Source organism: Fistularia commersonii, chromosome 8 (assembly GCF_037954325.1).
Source record: "Fistularia commersonii isolate RoL2024-O1a breed Wild chromosome 8, RoL_Fcom_v1.0, whole genome shotgun sequence".
NCBI classification, from domain to species: domain Eukaryota; kingdom Metazoa; phylum Chordata; class Actinopteri; order Syngnathiformes; family Fistulariidae; genus Fistularia; species Fistularia commersonii.
In genome coordinates, this window is record NC_141291.1 from 6311882 (window position 1) to 6336628 (window position 24747).

General features: G+C 42.8%; 1 protein-coding gene across 1 annotated transcript in view; it reads left to right on the plus strand.

Annotated features, from left to right (window-relative positions):
• The window catches only part of tnikb (TRAF2 and NCK interacting kinase b), a 58752-nt gene extending 37354 nt beyond the window's left edge, over positions 1-21398 (plus strand). Inside the window, 13 exon segments of the mRNA XM_086150747.1 lie at positions 192-280; positions 2219-2400; positions 2560-2674; positions 3266-3391; positions 4744-4852; positions 5475-5657; positions 5735-5878; positions 7121-7255; positions 8200-8300; positions 9904-10053; positions 11463-11622; positions 16101-16240; positions 20334-21398. Coding sequence (XP_086006873.1) covers positions 192-280; positions 2219-2400; positions 2560-2674; positions 3266-3391; positions 4744-4852; positions 5475-5657; positions 5735-5878; positions 7121-7255; positions 8200-8300; positions 9904-10053; positions 11463-11622; positions 16101-16240; positions 20334-20417 — 1718 coding nt within the window. The 3' untranslated portion in view covers positions 20418-21398.
• The last annotated feature ends 3349 nt before the right edge of the window (positions 21399-24747 follow it).

Genomic DNA, 24747 nt, shown 5'->3' on the forward strand with positions numbered 1-24747 from the left:
TTATGAAGTTAGTGACAAGCGACAGAAATATCTCAGTTTCCAAATTCAAATTTTTTTCTTTCATTCCCAAATATTTCAGCTTCCTGTGGTCCCCACAAGCATAGAGAAGCATACCTGTTCCTTAGTAACTGTCTGTGATGTATATATGTGTGTGTGTATGTGTGTGTGTGTGTGTGTGTGTGTGTTTGAAGGAAATTCAGCCATTAAGACTGAAGGTGCACTTCCTTCCCACGAGACCAAAGACGACGGCAGAGAAGTGTCGCGACCCAGCCGGCCCGCGGTGAGCACACACACACACAGACACACACACAAACACGCAGACACACAAACACGCAGACACACACACACAATGTAGACAAACCCCCCGTCTGGGCCTGGTTGAAAGTGAAGATGTGGGTGAACGGACAGACTCTTCCTCTCCGATCTAACGTTTCATTTTCACTCTTCTGTCATCCTTCCTTCCTCCCTCCATCCTCAGAGCTATAAGAAAGCCGTGGACGAGGTCAGTGACGTCTCCTTTTTTAGGTCCTTTTCGATTTCCACCTATTTTTCGGTTAATCCCCGCTAATCTCACGATTACTTCATCATTTTATCTTGAGAGCCCATTTTGCCCATAGTTGCTAATTTTTCGGCAGTTGCTACGTCTTGTTTATTTCTTATGCGCCGCCTGTTGACCTATGGGGTCAGTTGTAGTTTATTCTTACATTTTGGGGGTTGATTTTGACGATAAGGCGACCCCTCCGGAGGATCGGCAAAATACAGGGAAACAGCTCAGTTGGTAAAATCTGATCGCCTCCAGACCTTATTCTGTCTTGTTACCGTCGCAAATCAACTGGTAGTTTGTCAGGTTTATTTAATTCCTGCAGGTTTTTTCTTTTCAACGCTGCTGTTCATTCTTGTCACTTCTCTGCTCTCATGCGTCCATTTCATGCCATTCTCTCTCTCTCTTTCTCTCTCACTCCCCATTTTCTCCCTTCTTTGTCCCTCATCAGGAGGAATTGGTAAGCCCTTTCACCCCCCGGAAAAATTAAACCTCTCCTCACCGACTCCCAATACCTTCCTGAAATATGCCATGCACAAAAAGAACTCCCTGACCTTTGACCCCGCCCCCCGCCATCCCCAAGGCATGATGTAACTTTATATAACTTTATCATATATATATATATATATATATATATATATATACATTTTTTTTAAATTTAGTCCCGTATATTTAATCTCTGGCTCATTCTGATCACGGCTGGGATTATCACGCGCCGAGCAGCGTGCCTTTCCTCCGGGCTCAATTGGCAGCACTGGTTTTAAAGGGATGATGATCCTAAGAAAAAGAATGATAGGAATTTACAACTTTTTACTCCCTGACGCCCCCCGAAAAAAATATAACAAATGAGTAACAAAACAAAACAAGTGTAACAAATGAAATTACTCCATAGATTTTAACTACATATATGTGTGTGTGTTATAACAATGTAATAATAACAATGTTCTACAGCTGTATATCATCCTGTTAGCTAATCCGTAAAGAACCTATCAGAAATATTCATTCCTGGCAGCAGGAAATTGCTTTCGGATAATCTTTATAATTAAACGTGCATTTTCTGTCTGATATAAGCCTGGTGTTTAATGAAAGGCCAGTCCGCCCCCCCCCGCTAGGATCCCCAGCGCCGCTTATTTGGTCGATTTAATCGATGAAGTGACCCGTTTGAAAGTGTTCTCCTTTGATATTTTTAAAAAAGTAGGGCTTTTTCAGTTGATCGTGATAACTTTTTCTATGAGGAAAAATAAACCTGAAAAATATGTATGTTATTGAGGAAATGTACCAGTTCAATCTTAGTATGAAGTAATTCATTTATAATTCCTCATCAGCCTTACTTGCATGTTTTGATTTGATTGACTTTCTCTCCCAGCGATTGATCACCAAATTTTTTTTTTTTTATTTCCATTGATTTTTGAGCAAAAAAAAAAAAAAAAATCAGTTTACCAGAAATTGATTTTAAAAAATCTTAGTAAGAGCCTTGCGCACTTATGCCTGATTGTTTTTTTTACTAACAAATTGAACTTTGTTGTTTGCATGTTTTGTTTTTAAAATTTTCTTTGAAGCACAAACCGCAGCTCAAACCCTCCCTATCGCCACGACTGCGTTGTTTCCACGGAGAGGCGTTTATTTTGACAGGACCCCAGAGTCCATGAGCTTCTCTGCTGCCTCTCCCTCCTCCAGGACCTGACCGCTCTGGCCAAAGAGCTGCGAGAGCTGCGGCAAGGCGAGGAAACCAGCCGCCCGCCCGTCAAGGTGACCGACTACTCTTCCTCCAGTGAAGAATCCCACAGCAGCGAGGATGAGGAGGGCGAGGGCGGGGCCAATGATGGGACGGTTGCCGTTAGCGACATCCCTCGCATTATGTGAGTGAACACTTCTTTTTCACCTAGAAGAAAAATATACTTATTTATTTTCAATATGCGTTTTTTAAAATATGACCTTCATTCATCTTCATGATTGTTCATCATCATCCTCCTCACAGAAACACTGAAAGTTGTTTTTTTTTTTTGTGTGTCTTTCAGGCCGGCGGCGAGTCAAGGTGCCAACGAGCCCTTTGGCATGATGGGAGGCCACAATGACACCCACATGGACGCTTATGGCAACAGCGCTCAGGACGGCACCCTGGTGATGCGCGAGGTGAGTCAATATCACGACTTTTAACCCGCTGAGCTATTTTTCCCTCGCTAACCCCAGTCTACTGCTAGCACTGATGTGAACCCGCAGATGCTGAAACGTGCATGTTTGCATATCTGCTAGCCACGCCCACTGAGAGCGTCCACCACGCTAACACTGACCACGCTATAATCCACGTAGCTGAAGCTAACAGCAATAGCTAGCCCTGCTCTGGAAAAACGTTAGCACGAGGACAACAAGCTAGCCCTGGGGGACTTTTGAGAAGCGAGCTAACAGCACCTTAGCTAGGACCTGGAGGTATGACGAGCTAACACAATGTCAAAACAAAACACACAACTATTTATCTTAAATTGTTGCATCCTCAAACGCGTTAGGGATCATGTTCACATTCGAAAGGCAACATTTTACGCGCTCACAACGACAAACGTCATTTTCTTGAGCAGCCGGTGAGCAGCTATAGTTTTTGTGTTGTCTTTCCTGAAGAACTACTTGGATCTACTCAGTTACCACAAATCAACATTCTCAAAGAAAATAACAGTGGGGTGTGCAACATCCTGAGCACAGTCGCCCGCCACCCTCTCTCTCTTTTTCCAGAAACGGAGGCGGAGCTCGACCGCCAGCAATGGTTTCTCCGGCCTCGCTAGTCTGTTCGCGGGGAAAGCAAACCTCCCCGATCTGGTGCAACAAAGCACCTCCCCCGGTGACGCCCCAGGCGCCCAAGTAGGTCGATCGGTGTCCGGCCTTCTTTTTATTTTTGGCCACCGAATCCCCCTGCACCTTGATCCCGGCTGCCACCCGCCTCACCCTGTCCTCACCCTAACCCCCTCCCTCGTGTCTGCCACCCGACCTCCCCACCACCAACCCCACACCTGCCCACAACCCCGTCGCCAACCGCTCCCCCTGGCAGGGTGGGAAACAAGCTAGCAATTAGCTTGCGGCAATTACCTCAGTACCGATGCTATTCTGCAGGCCGTTGTATTAGTACAAAAGAATTATAAGGAATAAAATTCACACACAAAAATATGCATCTTCTGATGCGGGGCTGAAAGGGGAAAGGGAGAGAGGGTTTGTTTGGGAAAATAAAATGCAAGGTTTCCAGACGTTTGCAGGTGGAGGATGTAGAAGTCTTCAGATCTTTGTCATTCTCCTGTGTTTGGATCCTCCTAGGAAATTCTTCCCGCCCTGCTCTGCTCGTGTGAACCTTCTTTCCCTCACCTTTTTTTTTTTTTTTTTTCGGTTTCCCAGCCTCTTAATTCGAAATGCAACGCAGCCCTCTTCCCCTCCCACCCTCTGAATGCCCGGCCACGTGCTCTTGATCAAAAGAAAGTAAACAGTGAGTTTGAAACGTGAAAATAAAAGTCGGTGAAACGATTGCAATCAGCAGGGATACTGTCATTGTTTTTATTTTTTTATTTTTTATTTTTTTCAAAATGAAATACATCATTCTTCATTCATTCATTAATCCGATGCAGAAATGTTTTAGTTCCAAAAATATTTAGAGACCCATTGTTGATTATTCCGACTTCTTGAAGAATAGCAAGAAATTTTGGGGAAATTATCGCTTCCTCTGAAAGAAGAAGAGCGAAGGAATAAATTACAAAAAAAATGGAAAAAGTGGTAGAACACCTGATAACTAAGTGAGAATGTAGTATTAAAAAAAAAAAAGGATAATATGCTAGGTTAGCTCAAAAATTTGCTTAAAATTAGCAAAATATGCTGCCAAAACATTTAAAAAATATATTACTTTGTTGGATATAATGATTCACGCTGAGGACTTAACTCGGCTCGGGTCATGGAGGATCAGACCCCTTGTGGAGCGACCGGGCGGATCTTCGTGCCTGAGCAGGTGGAGCCTCGCCCAGAGGAAGGCCGCCGCCTCGTGAACTTCACTGTTTTCTTTAATTTGACAGACACCGGCAGCTAGCAGGCTGTGGCTCGTCCTCAATGCCGCCCCCCTGGGTAAGGATCCGGCAGGTGAAGGCCAGCACTGACTCTCTGTGTGTGTGTGTGTGTGTGTGTGTGTGTGTGTGTGTGTGTGTGTGTGTGTGTGTGTGTGTGTGTGTGTTTGACAGTACGGGATGGGCGTTGGCGGAGGCTCCAAGGCTTCCTTCACGCCGTTTGTGGACCCGCGGGTTTACGGCACGTCCCCGACGGAAGATGATGATAACATCTCAGCATCATGTGTGTATCTTCTTCTCTCATGGAATCCACAAATTTTATCTTACTATTCATTTTTTATATCAGTATATCTTTTTATATCAGTAATAATGTATTATATTTATGACTGTTTTTTATTAGCAAAGTTAGGTTTAACTGGCAGACATGGACTTTTATGAATTTTAATATGAGAAAGACAATAAATCACCCACGTCTCTTTATTTATATCTTCAACAAAATTGCATTCCATTTATTACAAGTTATTCTATTCTTTTACTGCTATCATTTAGAAATAAATTACTGTGTGATTCTCCGGTTCGGTTCCCTGAACTCTGTTAGAACACCATTGAACAAATAAATACATGGTAATTTATTCAACATTAAATTATTTAATACTCACCTGAAAACGAGAGATGAAAATTTAATGGTGCAGAAAAAAGGCCGCAATTTTTTTAGAACGTAGCAAAGAAAGAAAAATATTTTACGTAATTAAAGCATTATCATAATTGTTTTATTTATTTATTTTTTTTATATATCCAGTCGTGTGAAAGAAGCCCTTCTTAGGCAAAGAAAAATAAGATCATTTGTAGCATCGCTGTGGAAAAAAAAAAAAAGTTTTAATCCTGGTGTTTCCTGGCCCATGCAGCGCTGCTCGCCGACGAGCTGCTGAAGCAGGAGCACGAACAGGAGCAAGCACGGCTCAACGAGGCCAGGAAGATCTCGGTGGTGAACGTCAACCCCACCAACATCCGGCCGCACAGCGACACGCCCGAGATTCGCAAATACAAAAAGCGTTTCAACTCGGAGATCCTGTGCGCGGCCCTGTGGGGTGAGACTTCGGCCACCCCGCCGCCTTTTTTTGCCACCGTTCTCTGTGCGCTGTAACGCCACTCTCTGTCCCTGCAGGGGTCAACCTGCTGGTGGGAACCGAAAACGGGCTGATGCTGCTGGACAGGAGCGGCCAAGGGAAGGTCTACAACCTGATCAACCGGCGCCGTTTCCAACAGATGGACGTCCTGGAGGGGTTGAATGTCCTGGTCACCATCTCAGGTCAGGATGGAGGCAATCCACCTGTCCTTTTAACAACCTTCACTTCATGGAATTTCATTCAACATTATTGTTTTCGGATTTTTTAAGGTTTTTTTCCTCATTCATAATCAGACACATTATTATCTCATTTCTAATTCTTGGGGTTTTTTTTTGCAATTTTTCAGCTGATTACGGTAAAAACTAAATACAGCTCACAGGTTTCCCAGTTACACGCACGCCATTCAATCTCAACATCTACAGGAAGAAGCTTTCTGCTTTACAATTAGCGATATTTTAGTTTAAATAGAAATAAAAGACAAACGTTCTGTGTTTTCTAGATTTTGGGGGAAAAAATTAAATAATAATTTTATTTATTTAAACTTTTTGGTTTAGTTTTGCAACATTGTTAGCACTGGGGAATTCTTGATGTTTATCTATAAAACAAAAGAAAAAGAGTCAGAGAAAATAGTAATATTCATCTCCTTGGAATTTACTCTGAAAAAAAGCAATATTTTACTTAAATAGAAATAGAAGTTCTCTGTGTCGATGTGCGTCTTTGTGAGTGTGTGTGTGTGTGTGTGTGTGTGTGTGTGTGTGTGTGTTTGTATGTGTGCGTGAGTGCATGTGTAGTTCGCAGGCCACCACGGCGTGTCTATATGTTTTCTGCGCGGATTCAGTGAAAATTTTGGAAAGTGTGGAAAATATTTTAGCTTTCGGAAAAAAGCTTGAATTTGAACTTTTCCAGCCAGGGAAAACGATTAAAAACTGGCCTTATTCATTTGGTGAAATAATAAACTTGGAACAACTTGGAAAATAACTTTAAATTGGAATAAACTTTCTGTGAGAGATCTATAACTGTCTCAAAATATTAGATTTTGAGAAAAATAGGCTTTCTATTAAAACTTTTTTATCTAGTTTTGCAACTTTGTTTGCACTGGATAATTCTTAATGTTTATCAGATAAAAAAAACAGCAATATTAATTTGGTCACTTAAAAGAGAAATAGAAGACAAACATTTCCTTGTGCGTGCGTGTGTGTGTGTGTGTCCTGCTCTCTTGGCTCTTAGCGGTGTGTTTTTGTGAAAATTCTCGATAAAAAAAAAAAATCAGACAAAAAATATTTTTTTATTTAAACTTTTTTGTTTAGTTTTGCAATTTTGCTAGCACTGTGGAAATCCTAATTTTTATTTAAAAATCGATGTTTTACTTTAAATAGAAATAGAAGGCAAAATAGAAGTGTGTTTGTGTGTGTTTGGCCAACCAGGGAAGAAGAACAAGTTGCGTGTTTACTACCTGTCCTGGCTGAGGAACAGGATATTACACAACGACCCAGAGGTGGAGAAGAAGCAGGGCTGGATCACGGTGGGAGACCTGGAGGGCTGCGTGCACTACAAAGTTGGTGAGTGTGTGTCTTTAAAACTCCCATCATCCTGAGACAAAACACAACCAACATTAAAAATAAGAAATATGAAAAAGGGGCCTTTTAACACATGTACAAGCACACACAATTCAATTCAAGGAGGCACAAGTGTTACACGTGAGTGCTAAATAATAAATAACATACAATGGGCGCTTTGGCCTCACAGCATAAAGAACCCTAGTTTGATTCCAACAAGGGGACCTTTCTGTGTGGAGTTTGCATGTTCTCCCTGTGTCTGCATGGCTTTCCTTCGGGTTCTCCAGTTTCCTCAGTTGTCTGTCTAAATATGTGGACCTACGATTGACTGGAGACCAGTCCAGGGTGTCCTCCGCCTTCATGAGTGCAGGATAATAATAATATCAATATTAACCTGTTAAGATTAATTTTATATGAAATATGAGCTCTATTTCAAAATAATACTGGAAATGTACTTATTATTAATATTACTGTTGTTCTTATTGTTAATATTGTTATCAGAGGGTTGGCTCATGTTAGATGTTTTGGAGAGAAGGTCAGAGAAGACTGAGATGGTTGGGTCATGTACAGAGGAGGGAGATGGAATATATTGGTAGACGGATGCTGGAACTGGAGCTGCCAGGCAGGAGGTCTTGAGAAAGACCAAGGGAATGATTTCTGGATGGAGTGAGAGAGGATATGAAGGTAGCTGGTGTGAGAGAGGAGGATACGGAGAAGGGTTAGATGGAGAATTGCAATTTTTGTAAGTCGCTTTGGATAAGAGCGTCTGCTAAATGACTGTAATGTAATGTAATGAGAAGGTTGATTGGCTATGGCGATCCCTGTAGGGAAAAGCCAAAAGGAGAAAAAGAAGAAGATTGGTCTGAGCTTCATTATTATTATTATTTGTGTATGTATTCCTTTTCTAAAAATTTGAAAAGTGAATTGAAAGCGATGTTCTCTTGCAGTGAAGTACGAGAGGATTAAGTTCCTGGTGATCGCACTGAAGAACGCGGTGGAGATCTATGCCTGGGCTCCTAAACCCTACCACAAGTTTATGGCCTTCAAGGTAAGAGCCTTTTCTCCGGCCTTTTTTTAGAAACAATAACAGTATTTCCGCATGGAGCAGCTAGACGAGGCTATGTTTTGTTTGGATCCCCCTTGATATTTTTGAATTTTAATAGTTTTACACCAAGTACTTAGCCTTCAAGCATTTTTTTCTTGAGGATGGTTTCTTATCAAAGTTTGTGTGCCGATACAGGATGTTTGTATCGGCACAATATATTTCAGAAAGGCTACATGGGGAGATTGCATAACAAGATCCAATTCAACTGATTTCATTTTTAAAAAAAAACTAATAAAGTTTGGAGTCGTGTGGGAAGATCAGAGGAAAGCTGGGCTCTCACTTGCCTTCTTTTTTTCCTGATTGACATGTCTAGCTAACCCTCTAGCTAACGGGTAGTTATACATCTCTTTAAAGCAGCCACGAGCTGCTCTGTTTATTTTTTTATCTTTTATTTATTTAGTTAACTTTTACCATTTTTTCTATTTTTATTTGTATTGCTTCTTATAAATCTCCATTTTGTGTATATGTATATGCCTGCACTTTGTCCTTGAGTGTCGAATATGGTGCCTTAAATAAAATGTATTACCGTACTATTATTATTATTGTAATTAACTTGCTGCGCAAGAGCGTTGCGGTCACCAAATAGTTAATATTGCATCACACCCGTGGTAAATGACACCAGGGCACTTTGGGTGATTATGCCTTAAGTGTGAACGTCACCCTGGGCAACATAGTAGTGCTAATTGATATCCTCTCGCTGACGTTGGCAGAATACGGTTAGCTGCTGATGTAGCTCCGAGGCCTCCTTAGATTTAGTCTCGTAAATGTTAACCGCACTGAAATCCTCATGTTTGTGCTTAAAATCGGACCCGAGACCTTTTACCTTTTTTCTCTTTTTTAAAACACGAGCCAACTGTCAGCTAGTTGTGACTGTTTTGGTATTGTTAGCAAAACCACCATGCAATGAATCGGGTATTCTGTTGGTAAAGGTGTTTTATCCACGATGTGGATGAGCTAAATAACCAAAGTTTGAATGCACTGCGACCCCAATGGCCGATGTTCTTCGTTGCCGATATCCTCTTACTAACGTGCACAGAATAGGGTCAGCTGCTAACGTAGTAGGCCTCCTTAGATTTAGTCTCGTAAATATCAACCTTGTGTTTGTGCTTAAAGTCCGACCCTTTACTGCTTCTTTTGTCTATAACGTGAGCCAACTGTCAGCTAGTTGTGATTGTTGTGGTATTGTTATTGAAACCGCCATGCAATGATGCGCACCCATTTAGTTAAGAACTCAATCAACCAATCAATTTGGTAATCTGTTGGTAAAAGTGATTTATTCAAGATATATATGAGCCGATTGATGATGCGGCTGAAGTTTGAATGCACCGAGACCCCGATGGTAGATGGCCTGTGTCGCTGATATCCTCTTGCTAACGTTCACAGAATAGCTGTAGGAGGCCTCCTTAGATTTAGTCTTGGAAATATTAGCCGCTCGTAAATCTTTGTGCTTAAACGCTACCCGAGAGAACCAATTTTTTGTTTTTTAAACATAAGCCAACCGTAAGCCAGCCTTTGTAGCTCCTGTGACTCCTGTGTCTCTTGTCAGTCTTTCACCGACCTGCAGCACCGCCCCCTCCTTGTGGACCTGACAGTGGAGGAGGGCCAGAGGTTAAAGGTCATCTACGGCTCCAGCGCAGGTTTCCATGTTATTGACGTCGACTCCGGCAACCCCTACGACATCTACATACCTTCGCATGTAAGTGGGTTGCGTGCGTACACGTGCGAGTGCGTGTGCATTTGCGTGGGCCGCATGTGTCTTTTGCTACTCTTATTTGTAAACCAAGAAATACAAGCATGTCCCGCTTTTTTAAGACTACCCTTGTCATGAATGAAACAGCGGATGAGCGAGTGAATGTCATTAAAGAACGAAGACAAATGAACAAGTGAGCGTTAAAGGAAGTGAGTGGGCTGATGACTAAAAGAACATGTGTGGGAGAGTGAATGAGTCATTCTGAGCCGCCGGATATGTGAAAGGGTAAACAAGTAAGATTGGGTGCAGCAAATGAGCGAGTGAATAAATCAAATCCCGAATCCCTTAACTGGCCCAGTGAGTGAAGGTGTAAATTTGGAGTACCGTGCCGTCAAGGAGTCATTCTCAGGTTCGTGCATGTGATTGAATGAAGGGCTCGGTAGCACAAATGAATGAATCAATCGGAGGCTGGAGGAAGAAAAGGAGAAGTGAGAGTGAGTGAGTGTCGGAAGGAAGGAAAGGAGGAAGGAATGAGATGAGTCAGTTGGGGGGTGTAAAAATGAATGCGCTTATTTTGCCTCAAAGAATGGGATCGCTTGTAAAAAAACTCTGAGTCACTTGTCACTCGCTCACTTATTCAAATAAAAACAGCTCCCACACACACACACACACACACACACACACTCACACACAGGCTCCTCACTCCTTTTCATTTCCTCAAAAGTTGACGGGAGAGACAGCGACATTGTGCGGGAGCAAACGTTCCCTGAAATAAAAGCGTTGAATAACGTACGCTTTTTCAAGATGGCATTGCCAGGATCTGCGTGGACTTTGTGGATCTGTGATTTTTTTTTTTAATGGGTTCTCTGATGAATGAATGCATTATTAATTGATTGAAAGGAGGGATGACCTTGGTCGATGAATCAGTGACTGGATGAAGGGTGCGATTGATTGTGCAAATGAGCGAACAAACGAATGAGATGAGCTGAAACTAATGAAGGAGCGATGCAACAAGACTTATGGGAAGAGTGCTAGAAAATACACGTGTGCGTGACGGAATATTGTCACTTCATGAGTGAGTTATGACTTCGGATTGATGTAACGGATGGATACGGTCATGATCTGATGGAGAGGATGAGTCAGCAGCATCTTCTAACCCCGACCTGGTCACAGTCAGGGATGGACAGGGGCGGGAGGCAATTACCACGGCAACCGCCTCACACCGCTGTCACGGCTCACGCTGTGCCCATGTCTGTTACCATGGTGATTGCGCGGCTGAAGAGACGGCCGACGCTACTGTTGCAGCATTTTCTCTCTCGGGGTGGGGAGAGGGGATCGAGGCACCTCAATAACCCCCTGCCCCCCCAACCCCCTCCCTCCCCCCTCCAACCCCCTCCCGTGTGTCGCCCCGGCAGATTCAGGGTCAGGTGACCCCGCACGCAATCGTCGTACTGCCCAAGACGGACGGCATGGAGATGCTGCTGTGCTACGAGGATGAGGGTGTCTACGTCAACACCTACGGACGCATCACCAAAGACGTGGTGCTGCAGTGGGGCGAGATGCCCACCTCCGTCGGTACGTCAACCAATCAGCTCGCTTCTCCCTGACCTTTGACCTCTCTAAGCAGCAGCTCATCTTTTCACCCTCACTACCTGCACTTTCACCCTCACTACCTCGCTGCTCCCGCTCTCGGCTCCACCTGCAGAACGAAACACACTGTGGTCTCACCTGTGGGTCTTGAAAGGGATACACTGACGGCATTCCTTCAATGTTCTCCGAGGGGTGAACGACGCACATCGGTCCCGAAAAAAAAAAGCTACAATGTCACTAGCTAATCGGGTGACATCAAATCTATGCCTGTCGTCGGGTTTCTCGGTTGCCTCTTCGTCGACTCTCTGGCTTGATCACAGGACACCTAGTTACACGAAAAATGTAATTAAAAGTTTACTTCAGTAGCTCTGACTTAGTTGTGGCGTTAAGAAAAAGAAACGAATACCACAAAATGGTTCAATAAAAAAAAATTGGAAATTAGAAGGAAATTAATCTGAGCTTAACATCTTAATGAATAGGGGAAAGTGACTGAAGCATTTCTTTTAACGTTTTGCAGTACAACTTGTTTTTCAAGGTGAAGGATACAGAAAAAGAATAAAGGGAAATGTTTAATTACCTTAAAGTCGACTCCGAAGAGACGTGAACTTGCGGCATCAACATGATTGTGCACTAGCGACGCTAGCTACCGCTAGCACCGGTGTCCGGATCCTCGTGTTCCTCAGCAAGACATGTAAAGAGAACGTGGAGAAAATTCAGGAAAAAGCAACCTCGTCTGTTATATAAACTCAGTAATCCAAACAATAACCTCACATTTCAACTTCGGGTTCGCTTAGCGATTTGTTGTGGAAAAACGATTGCAAGAGGGGCACAAGTTGGAAGAAAGGAATCGATTGAAGTGGAAATAAATGAAAGAGTATTCACGGGAGAGCATATCCGAGCCGTAATTATTACGAAAAGATAAAATGCCTGTTGGTTTTATTTATATATTAAATAAACGTTTCAGAACGTGGCCAGAAATTAATTTTGCTAAATTAATTTGGTGGAATTGCTCCGTTTGAAGAGTCTTACTATTGTGCATGAGACATTTTTGTTAAAGTAATACATTTTATGCATTAATTGATTACTCTTCGCTTCTAATCACAGAGTTAAAGATAAGTTGCTTTTATTTTGACGAAATGTTAAAAAATGAAATCTGTATTTAAAGCGCTTAGTGGAACAGTAATAAAGTTAAAGTTTGTCTGATAAAGATAAAGCAGTGTAGTGCATGCTGAATGGTTACCATGGCGATCACCAGCTTGTGACGTCGATGCTGTTCTTGCTTTACCCCTCGGCCGGAAACAAAGGAACCAGAAAGCTCAGTGTATCTCTTCAACTGTTAAGTGGTCAACATCCGTCTGCAGCATGACGCCAACACACACACACACACACACATGTCCCTTGGTGTTTTGTCTCCACCCCTGTCGGCTCACACCCACAAACACACACACAGACACCATTTCTCATTGGCATCTCACACAGCATACTGGCTGTCCGCTGTGCCGTGTCGGATCCGTTTCCCCGTGAAATACCACCAAACCTGCTCCACCCTTGATGGTGCGATTCCCGGGCTGTAAAGATTCGCAGGCATTTTTATTTAATTTTTATTTCTTTCATTGAACGCCAGCTGGACGCCCGTGAGGCCCACATACAAAGTATGTAAATTCAATAACTTCACACCGTAAATTATTCATACATGGGAGAAGATGAAACAGAGAGTGAGTCGATCAAGGGTGGATCTCAGATCTCACGGATCCGAGGCGCTCGATTCTGTGTGTTGTTCCATTCCCCGCTCCGACTCTCCGTGTGAAATAATCCTTATTGTTTTATTTTTATTTTTTTCCGGAAGTTCGATCTCATGGAAAAATATGTGAAATGACCGTGAGGCTTTAACGGCGGATTACACGGCTATTATGTTTGTGCGTTGGACGCACATATACTCTGGTTCAATAGCGAAACCCCCTTGGGGGGCCAACAGTAACTCGAAAAAAACAAAAGAAAGTATTTGTCAGGATTAGTACCAGCAAGCAGTGCTATTTACCCACGTGTTGAAAATTCAACTTAAATGAAGTCCATGGGACCTTTACATTGCCACATTGGTACTTTGCACATTTTTTTTTATTTATATAAGGTATCAAGATTTTATTTTATTTTATTTTATTTTATTTTATTTTATTTTATTTTATTTTATTTTATTTTATTTTATTTTATTTTTAGCTTGTCACCATCTGTTCTTGGTATGTTCTGCTGTTGGTGCCCAATAATTTCCCAATTGTAGAATAAAGTACATCTTATCTTATCTTATCTTATCTTATCTTATCTTATCTTATCTTATCTTATCTCATCTTATCTTATCTTATCTTATCTTATCTTAAACCATGACGTTTTCCTCCAGTCTGTTCATTTCAACCTCAGTATAACAGAGGGAACAACATATCCTTAAGTGGGGAAACCGTCATTCCAAAGAAGGCTAAGTCCTCTTGTGGTTAAAGAATTAAAACCTAATCCTGTTTTTGTGATGCTAAACACAATTAAGCCTCCCAAAACGTCATTTAAACAGGTTCTCAAATGCAAAAGATCTCACTCAACTTCACTTAACTACCGTCTTAGCAGATGAGGGAGGGGGTTGACACAAGATGACCTTCAAGAAGAAGAGCCCTCCCGTGATAAAAATATAAAATATGTACTACACCTCTATAATTAAAATGGATCCAAAAAAAAAGTATTTACATCCAGAATGTTGAGTTCAGCTAAGTAAAACCTTTTGTGCTTTAACCTTTGACCCTCAAAATTTCCCATCCCTGCCATTTTTTAGTCACCGAATTTTTATTCAAAATCCTTTATTCGGTTGCCGTGGCAAAATGTCCCTCCTCCAAAAATGTCATACATTCTGGATTCATTACAAATCAACTGAAATATTGCAAGCCTTTTATTATTTTAATATTGCTGATTATGGCTTACATCTTAAGAAAACTCAAAAATCCTATCTCAAAATATAAGAATATCAGGAAAAAGTATTTTTTGTTTTTTTAATTGCATTACAGAAGATACTTTATCACAATATTCTAATTTTCTGAGACAGTCCTGTATAATGGTAACATCAGCAAAAGTAGCCAGAGTCGCTAACAAAGCCGCTAACTCGTTCGTTAGCCGACGGTCATTTCATGTGTTCCTGTGAAATCAGGGTGTATGTGTGTGTGTGTGTGTGTGTGTGTGTCCGCGCCACTCCATGTAGAGGCAGTCCACCATTTCCTGTCTGTGTGTGTTTTCTGCCAGAGCTTCCCAAAACAAAAATCGCCCCACCCCCAACCCCACCCCACCTAACCCGCACCACAAAAATCTCACTGAGTGCCTCCGACTCGCTCCCCCTCTGGAAACGAGATGCCAGTGGAACTGTGGCGTGGCGCCGGTGCTCCATCTCAGAGCAGTTTCCCCACTTCGCCAGCCCGTCGTTTTCCCATTTTTCGACAGTTTCGCCAGCCTTCCCCGCGTTCCGAGCTTCCTCCCTGCCTCGCTCTACTCGCGCCCGACCTCTTCCTCCACCGTCAGCAAATCGAAGGTGCTTGTGAAGGACTGGCGGAAATCCTCTTTTCCCACCTGAAAATGTGGCTGCTCTGTCGTCTGCATTCGATGCCGCCGTCCCCGGAGGACTTTTGAACCGAGAGCCGCCGTCTGTGGCGGTGCCCACGTGCACGGCTCTTCCTTTTAGGCCGCCCCAGGTGACCTCAAGTGTCAAAATCTACTTACCAGATATAGAATTAATTAGATTCCCATTAGAATCCAATTCCTGCCCTCTTTAAAGGTGGACATTTATGCCATTTCATTCCTTTAGGAGCTTCTCAAAGTATATCATACACATTCAAAGCTCAGTTAAAAATCTATAGTAATACAGTATTATAAAAAATACCCAAATTGGAACAAAGCATGTAAACACTTTGCAGCTATTATTTCCATCTCTATTTGGTCATTAACACATAAAAGATGTTGCTTAAAGGGTGGCATCTGACGGCATCATGATTTTTTTTTTTTTTTTTTTTTTGTACATTACACCGAAAATACAAAAACTGGGGTTACACCGCTGGGCGTAGAAAACCAATACACTGAGAATGATTGCACAGAAACACACATATTTGTGTAAACACACCGTTAGGGCTCAGAATAGTATCTTGGTTGGCCAGGTTGGGGGCCCTTGATCCAGTGTCAAAATAAGAGCCGGCGACTGGGGCCGCTGGAAACCCAGAGGTTCTGCTGCTGTGACGGTGCTCCCTCAGCTTCAGGAGCTCAGGAGGTCGTTTAAGTCAGAAAATGCTGCAATAATCTCCTCCCAGAGGCCTCCAGGTGTGATCGGCGAGAGTGTGAAGTCGCCACTCAGTCTTTTCCTCCTTTCGGGTGTCTGTGTGTTGCGTATATGTGCATGTGTGTGTGTGTGTGTGTGTGTGTGTGTGTGTGTGTGTGTGTGTGTGCAGCCTACATCCACTCCAACCAGATCATGGGATGGGGGGAGAAGGCCATTGAGATCCGCTCCGTGGAGACGGGACACCTCGACGGAGTTTTCATGCACAAGCGAGCTCAGCGATTGAAGTTCCTATCAGAGAGGAACGACAAGGTGAGTGACAGCCCCTTAAAAACTGAGCTTTAAAAATGTATTATTTACCTTTTTATTTATAGCTTGTTTTGAATATGTATTTTCGGAAAATCTTAGGAACACAACCCCTGAGTTAATTTCAGAATAAGGAAGTAATAAGGGAGTCAGTGTCAGATTTCTTTTTGAGAAGCTTCCATGGAGGAGGATCCTTTTGTCAATATAAAAAAATAATTCATCCATCCTGCAGTCAGGGTTGCGGGGCGCCGGTCACCAGCTGATCACAGGGCCACATGTAGAGACAAGCAACCATTCACCCTCTTATTCATGTCATACAAACATTAAGCCATTCACTCATTCACAGAGATATAGAAGATATAAAATCATTCATGCTTTGTTTCACACATCATATAGAAACATACAACTATTCACAAGTCATATAGATGTAATACTTTACTTTATCCTCCTTTACTCTTATCAATGGACATGTTGGTGAAGGCAATAAAGGGGATGAAGAAGTGATGGGCAGATTTGGTATACAGGATAGGATTGCAGAGGGACAGATGGTGGTAGACTTTGCTAAAAGGAATGGAAATGGGAGGAGTGAAGACTTTTTTCCAGAAAAGACAGGAACATAGGGTAACTTAAGAGCGGCGGTAGGAGCACGCAGGTAGACTACAGTTTGTAGGTAACCTGAAAGAGATCAGTGACTGCAAAATAGTTTAGATGAGAGTGTAGCCAGACAGCATAGGATGGTGGTTTGTAGGATGACTGGTGACAAGGAAGATGAAGAGGACAAAGGCAAAGCAGAGGACAAAGTGGTGGAAGCTGAAAACGGAGGAGTGTTGTATGGTTTTCAGGGAGGAGTTGAGAAAGGGAGAGCTTCCAGATGATTGGACAACTATAGCTAATGTTATCAGGGAGACAGGTAGGAGAGTATTTGGTGTGTCATCTGGAGGGATGGAGACTTGTTGGTGGAATGAGGAAGTGCAGGAGTATATACAGAGAAAGCGGTTAGCAAAGAAGATGTGGGACAGTGAGAGGACTGAAGAGAACAGACAGGAGTACAGGGAGATAAAACGTAAGGTAAAGATAGAGGTAGCAAAGGCAAAACAACGACTTGTATGCTCGGTTGGACAGTTAGGAGGGAGAGAATGCTCTATACAGGTTGGCGAAACAGACAGAGATGGAAAGGATGTACAGCAGGTTCGAGTGCTGAAGGATATAGAGGGAAATATATTGACAAATGCTAGAAGACTGATGGGAAGATGGAAAGAGTACTTTGAAAAGCTGATGAATGTTGAAAATGAAAAAGAGGCAAGGATAGAAGAGGGGACTATTGTAGACCACAAAGTAGCAAAGATTAGTAAAAGTGAAGTGAGGAAGCCATTGAAGAGGATGAAGAGTGGAAGGACAGTTGGTCCTGATGACATACCTGTGGAGGTGTGGAAGTGTCTAGGAGAGGCAGTGGTAGAGTTTCTGACTAGATTATTCAACAGGATCTTAGAGTGTGAGAAGATGCCTGAGGAATGGAGACAAAGTGTGATTGTGCCCATTTTTAAGAATAAAGGGGCCGTGCTGAATTGCTGCAACTATAGAGGGATAAAGTTGATGAGCCATACAACTAAGTTATGGGAAAGAGTAGTGGAAACTAGACTGAGAGCAGAAGTCAGCATTTGTGAACGGCAGTATGGCTTCATGTCTAGAAAGAGTACTACAGATGCAGTATTTGCTCTGAGAATACTAATAGAGAAGTACAGAGAAGGCCAGAGGGAGCCACATTGTGTTTTTGTAGACTGAGAAGGGTGCCAAGAGAGGAACTCTGGTATTGTATGAGGAAGTCTGGAGTGGCAGAGAATTATGTTAGACTGGTGCAGGACATGTATGCTAGTTGAGACAGTGATGGGGTGTGCTGTAGGGGTAACAGAGAAGTTCAAGGTGGAGGCTCCATTAGGATGAGCCCCTTCTTGTTTGCAGTTATGATGGACAGGCTGACAGATGAGGTTAGACAGGAATCTCCATGGACCATGATGCTTGTAGATGACATTGTGATCTGCAGTGAGACTAGAGAACAGGTTAAGGGAACTCTAGCGAGATGAAGGTATGCGCTGGAAAGAGGAGGAATGAAAGTCAGTCGCAGCAAGACAGAGTATATGTGTGTGAATAAGAAGAACCCGGGCGCAACGGTGAGGCTACAGGGAGTGGAGATCAAGAAGTTGGAGAATTTCAGGTACATGGGGTCAACAGTCCAGAGCAATGGAGAGTGTGGAAAAGAGGGGAAGAGACGGGTCCAAGCAGGTTGGAATGGGTGGAGAAAAGTGTCAAAGGCACTATGTTATAGAAGACTATCAGCCAGAATAAAAGGTGTACAAGACAGTGGTGAGACCAGCGATGCAGTAGTCTAGAAACAGTTACAGTGACCAAAAGACAGGAAGCAGAACTAGAGGTCGCAGAGATGAAGATGCTAAAGTTCTCTTTGGGATTGACCAAGATGGATAGGATCAGGAATGAGTTTATCAGAGGAACACCACATGTTAGATGTTTTGGAGAGAAGGTCAGAGAAGCCAGACTGAGATGGTTAGGTCATGTACAAAGGGGGGTTAGTGAATATATTGGAAGACGGATGCTGGAATTGGAGCTGCCAGGCAGGAGGTCTCGAAGAAGACTAAGGAGAAGATTTATGGATGTAGTTAGAGAGGATATGAAGGTTGTTGACGTGAGAGGATACAGAGAATAGGGTTAGATGGAAAAGGTTTATTCGCTGTAGTGACCCCTGAAGGGAAAAGCCAAAAGTAGAAGAAGACATACAACTACTCACCGTCATTCATATGTAATGTGGAAACATAAAGGCATTCACTATTTCATTCTCACATAATTTAGAAATAAAACTATTCACCCTCTTGTTCACATGTCATATAGGGACATTAAGCCATTCAAGGTCTTATTATCACATATAGAGACATAAAGCCCCTCATTCTGCCATTCATGATATATACTATAGACCAGGGATCCCTCTGATGCGGCTCCCTATGGCTTTTGAAAATAATTAACAAGTATTTAATTTAAATGTATTTTAATTTACATAGTTCATTCATAAATGTAATGTTAAATTTGAAGATGATGGCAATTTTGTAACATCTAAATAAAACGTTTCAAAATATTTTTGTCGCTCTTAATAAGCGACTGCACCCACCAGTAAAAGGATGACAGCACACACATAGAGGACGGTATTTTTGGTTTGCTGTCACTGGATGATCGAAGTTTGGCTTTTTTTAAATAAATGCAAGAAGGACTCATATAGACATTGAGTACTTTGCTTAAAAGTAACCTCCAACCCGGTCCAAATGGCTCTTTGAGTGGTAGAGGTTGCCGCCCTCTGTTATAGACATACAACTACTCACCCTCTCAGTCACGTCATAGAAAAATAAGGCCATTCACCTTCTCATTCATCATATAGAGGCATACAACTCTTAACTCTCATTCACATATCATATGGACGTAATACTATTCACTTTCTCATTAATGCATCATAAGATAAGATACACTTTTTGATCCTGCAATGGGGAAATTCAGTTGTTAAAGCAGCATTACAAATAGTGCAAATAGTAGAAGTAGAAAAAAATAAAAGTAAAAAAAATATATATAAGTAAATAATATAAATACCAGAAAAAACCTAAATAAAAATATAAAATACGAGAGAAACCCAAAGAAACGCCCTGTGATTCATATAGACAGAAACTCATTTACTGTTTATTTCACAAGTCATACAGAGACATACAACACTTCACTCTTTCATTCACAAGTCAGGGCAATTTTAGGGTCTTCAATGAGCCTCCTGCATCTGTTTTAGACTTTAGGCAGACTTCAGGAACCCGGAGTAAACCCATGCAGACATGGGAGAACACGGAGACTCAAAACAGAAATCAGAATCTCTTCTGCTTCACAGCAAGTATCTTGCTGCTGTGAGACGTAATTCCGAAATAGCCATAGCCAAATCAAACACAGTCCCAGACTTCCGATCCAACGTGAACCATCTCAATTGTGCGTCGACGCGCAGCCGCCAGCTGGGATAAGACTCAGCTCTGTGCATTTCATCTCTCCCCGCCCCCGAACGCAGGTTTTTTTCGCCTCGGTTCGCTCGGGAGGCAGCAGCCAAGTCTTCTTCATGACCCTCAACAGAAGCTCCATGATGAACTGGTAAACCTTTCTCCTCCGGCCCACAACCCTCCTCTCCGATCCGAACAACGCCCCACCACCAGAGAGAGAGACAGAGAGAGAGGGGGACATCGGGATGACAGGTGGAACGTGTGTGTGAGTGTGTGAGTGCGTGCGCGCATGTGTTTGCGACGGACTTGCCGAAGAAATTCACCGCAGGAGGGAGAGACGACCCCAGCAGAGCGTCACGCTGGAGGGGCTGCAACCACCCAACACCCCCCCAAACCCCTGGGGAGGAGTCACCGCCGCGGCGCAAAGCTGTCGGATGACGCCGCCATTTCCTCCCCTGCCAAGCGTCATCCCTAACAGCCGACTTCCTGTCAAGTAGCCATGGACTTCCTGTCGTGGACAAGTTCCCTGTGTAGCACATCAACCGACTCTCCCTCGGGGCGGGCTCACACTACGGGTTCCACCCGGCTGCTCCCAACGGGTTCGGGACGATCCTTTTTGTCCAAGACGGCAAAAACGCTCTTGACTTGATGATGCAGCAGTCAGACCCGGCGTCTGACCCTCGGCGGAAACGTCTCTTCTTTTTTTTTTTTCCCCCCATGAAAGATTCACATTTGTCCTTCTGGCGTGACCCCGGCCGGACAAGTGAAGCAAGATCTGCGCCTACATTTTTCTATTTCGCCAATAAAATGTGCCGATGAGTAGCGGTATTTTAGAAGCCCTTCCCCGATTAATCCCAACAGGCCCGGATCCATTTTGAAGTGTCATTCTCAGATTTGTAAAACACAATTGAAGGGATCATCAAAATGCATTAGTCTTCCCTGTGTGTTAGCTTTGTGAGGCCCCCCCAGGGGTTTTGGGGCCCGTTCCTGTGATATGTGGTCGTTACCCAGCAGGCCGCCGCCGCCGCCGCCACAGGACTTCTCTGCTTGAATAAAGGCTTGCATGTAGAGAGGACTTGAAAAATATTCACGCAAAGAAAAACAAAAAAAACTCCGCAATCATTCCCGCTTGCTCGTACAAGAAGGTCAAGGATGCCCGGCGGTGGTTCAAGGTCGGTTCTTTTGTCCGGAAAAGAGATGCTTTTGAGGGGTTTTCCGAAGAGGGGAACCCGTATCACCAAGCAAGACCGGAGCTTCCGAAGCCACGCGCCACATGGACCTCTTCGTGAAGATCCAGCGGTCGAGGCGGAGACGGTTTTTAATGAAATCCTCTCAGTGCAGAAGGAGGACGAGCGAGATGACTCCAGGCGCTGCAATAATACAACCCTGAATTTGATGGAGAGCAAATGTGTGACAATCGCGTTGTCAAAGGGAGGGCCTCGTCCTTGGCCGGTTCGCACTTTTTCGGGAGAACGGAGGGAAGGGAAGCCGCTCACAATGTGAACACTCGGCAGAAGCACTGCCGCTGAAACATCCTCCGTGAGAAGAAAAATAATAAGCAGACGGGAGGGGATGGGGCGAGGCTTCCTCTGCTTGAGCGAGAGTAGCAGTAGGTATTATGTCACTGCAGCAGCGTCGAACCCTCATGACTCGTCTCACAAGAGCATGGTGGCGCAGCAAGGTCACCGCCACCTTCTGGGCGTTTTTTTTTCTTTGTTCCTTTTTTGCTGCCCTCCGTTCTCTCCCCCTCCTCCTTTGCCCACTATCCCGTCTTTCCCCCCCCCCTCTCCGTGTACTGCACTTGTGTAAATACTCACTTCGATGTCGAGGACAGGCTTTGCAAAGCCGGTGAGGAGTAAAAGAAACAAACAAAAAAAACAAACAAACTGACACAACAAAAAAAAAAAAGAAAAAAAGTCATACCTCTGTAAATCTGTCCGTACTGTAGTTTCTCTCAGATAGAACGTTATTTCTGACCAATGAGACATAATGTTTAGTTTGAGTTAAGACTCTGGAATTAGGTTTTGTTTTGTTTTCGGTTTTCTTTTTTTTTTTAACTCTGTGGTACATCACAGTTCATTAGTTGTGCGTTTTGCATGGGAACACACACGTGTTGCTCGGTGTCACTCAGAAAGCTGATTTATGGTAAGGATACCCTACCGATGAATTTACCATATCAAGAACGAGTGCGAAGTTTGACGATATCGTGTGTGGCAAAATTGCTTTGGCAGAAATCGGTCAAAACACTGTTAAATGAAAGAAGAGCCAAAACACATCATTTTACAAATTAAAAAAAAAAATCACAGCTGCATTTGTAAAAATGAATAACCCGTGCAATGACGGCCGAGGTTGCAATATAAGCAGAGATGTGTAACATAAAACCTGATCAATATTTTAAATTCAGATATAAGATGTATGGGTTTTGAATGTTTGTGTTAAAGGGTGTGATCGCATCGCGCACCCGCCGCCGTTCTCGGCTGCTTGCTGGACCCAGTAAATTGAGGTTGCAGGTGCAAAAACTGTCTTGAACCAGAAACCAAAATTTTACACAGTTGGCCAGGATTTTGTCTCTACGTTGGTTTCTTATTCCCCCCCACTACGCAGAAAGCCTTAAAGAGGACAGAATACAGCATTACACCAATCAGAACAGAGCAATGAATAAATAAACATGCTGATTAATTTGTTTTCAAAAAATAAACAAGACAGCAAAGATAGTTTGAATTAAGCTAATGATCAGCAGCTGGTTACTCATCGCTGTATTGACTTGAATATATTGCCAGATGGATACTTGGGATTTAGGATATAGTATTTGTAGCTGGAAGTACATTAATAGGAATTCAGAGCAGAGCCGAGTTTAGCTTCACTTGCAGGGGTTTACAAGGCTTATACTGATACATGATGCATTCGCACACATTTATAAATATATATAAACAAAATGAATCCTTGTGAAAAAATCTCCAGTATTGGTTTTGTTACCCCGCATTAGCGAAATAATTCATTATCCCAGTATTATGGGAAAAGTTAAATTAATAAAAGGATTTCCAGCTTCTTTTCCCATTCTAAGTAGATAGTCCGCATCACTGGGGAGGCTCTCCATTCAAGGGTTTTCCTTGAATCAATGGAAGCCAAAGCGTCCAGCTTTTCTCATTAAATACTCTTTTTATCTGCGGTCGAGCTCCGGGGCCCCTGTCAAGATACTTGTGTCTCTTAAGAAATAAGCCGCTTCTGGAGTCAGGACTTGAAAACAACTTTAAGCTTTTCTCATAATTCCGAAATAATTACTTTTGTTAATTCATAAAAATCAGCGTGGAATTATATTAGCGAAAATATAACAGAATGAAACAGAGCAAATGTATTTGTTCTCGTGAAAACCTCGGTCATGATCCCGACACGGGAATCTGATTCTGGGATAACTGGCTTGTTCATTCGCGTAAAGATCGAAAACCTATTCGTTCTTGAGGTATGTTACGCTTTCATAGGGATTACTACTCATATTTCAGTGACTTATATGATTTAGTCATCGTGGTTGCTGTAAAGACTGGTGTTTGTGGGGATTGTGATCAGGCTGTGGGAGAGGAAAATCGGCTCATCTTTTACTTTAAATTCTTTTGCCATCATTTTATTTCATTGGGTGTAAGTGATGCTACTCGCCGGCCAGCTGAAGCCTTTTTACACGTGCGGGTTGTTAGCGTTTATCGACATTCTGTGAATAAAGGTCAAGAGGCAGGGTCAGTTTGAGAAAACATAGATAAATAAAAAAAAATATATATATACTGTAACAATTTTCGTTATGATGATACCTTACTCATGATTTTAGGGAAAGACAAAAAAAATTTTCACTTATCAAAGCTTAGTTGTCTTTCTACAGATTAGAGAACATAGCTATAAGAAATTTCTAAAAAATAAAATCAACAATGTTTTTATTGTGGTATTATTTGTATTTGTATTTCAATTTTTGTACGTATCAAGACTATGTATGGCTGTCAGCCTGTGTGTGCGTGTGTGTGTGTGTGTGTGTGTGTGTGTGTGTGTGTGTGTGTGTGTGTGTGTGTGTGTGTGTGTGTGCGCACGCACAGGTGTGTGACATGCATGTGAGTGTATGTTTTCACCTTGTCTGAGTCACTGGAATCAGTCAAAAGATGACCTCAGTCTGGTAACACACATCTGTGATGTTGGAACTTCTGAAATAAATGTCCTCTTCTTGTACAGCAACACCTCCTCCTCCTCTGTTCTTCTTCACGTCTTCATCTCCAGCAGACTCTTCTTCTTCGTTGACCTGTACACAAAGCGTAACAGCAAAAAAAAAAAAAAAAATCAGATTTTAAGTAGATATTCTCATGACATCCATTTCAAATGAAAAGCTAAAGAAGCTGCAGGTGCAACTACAGCACCCCACATTTCACCCTCCAAGCCAGTAGAGGGCCCCATTTCATAGAAGCGGGAGATGTTTGACCAGCTTTCCACCTCCACACCAGAACCACATAG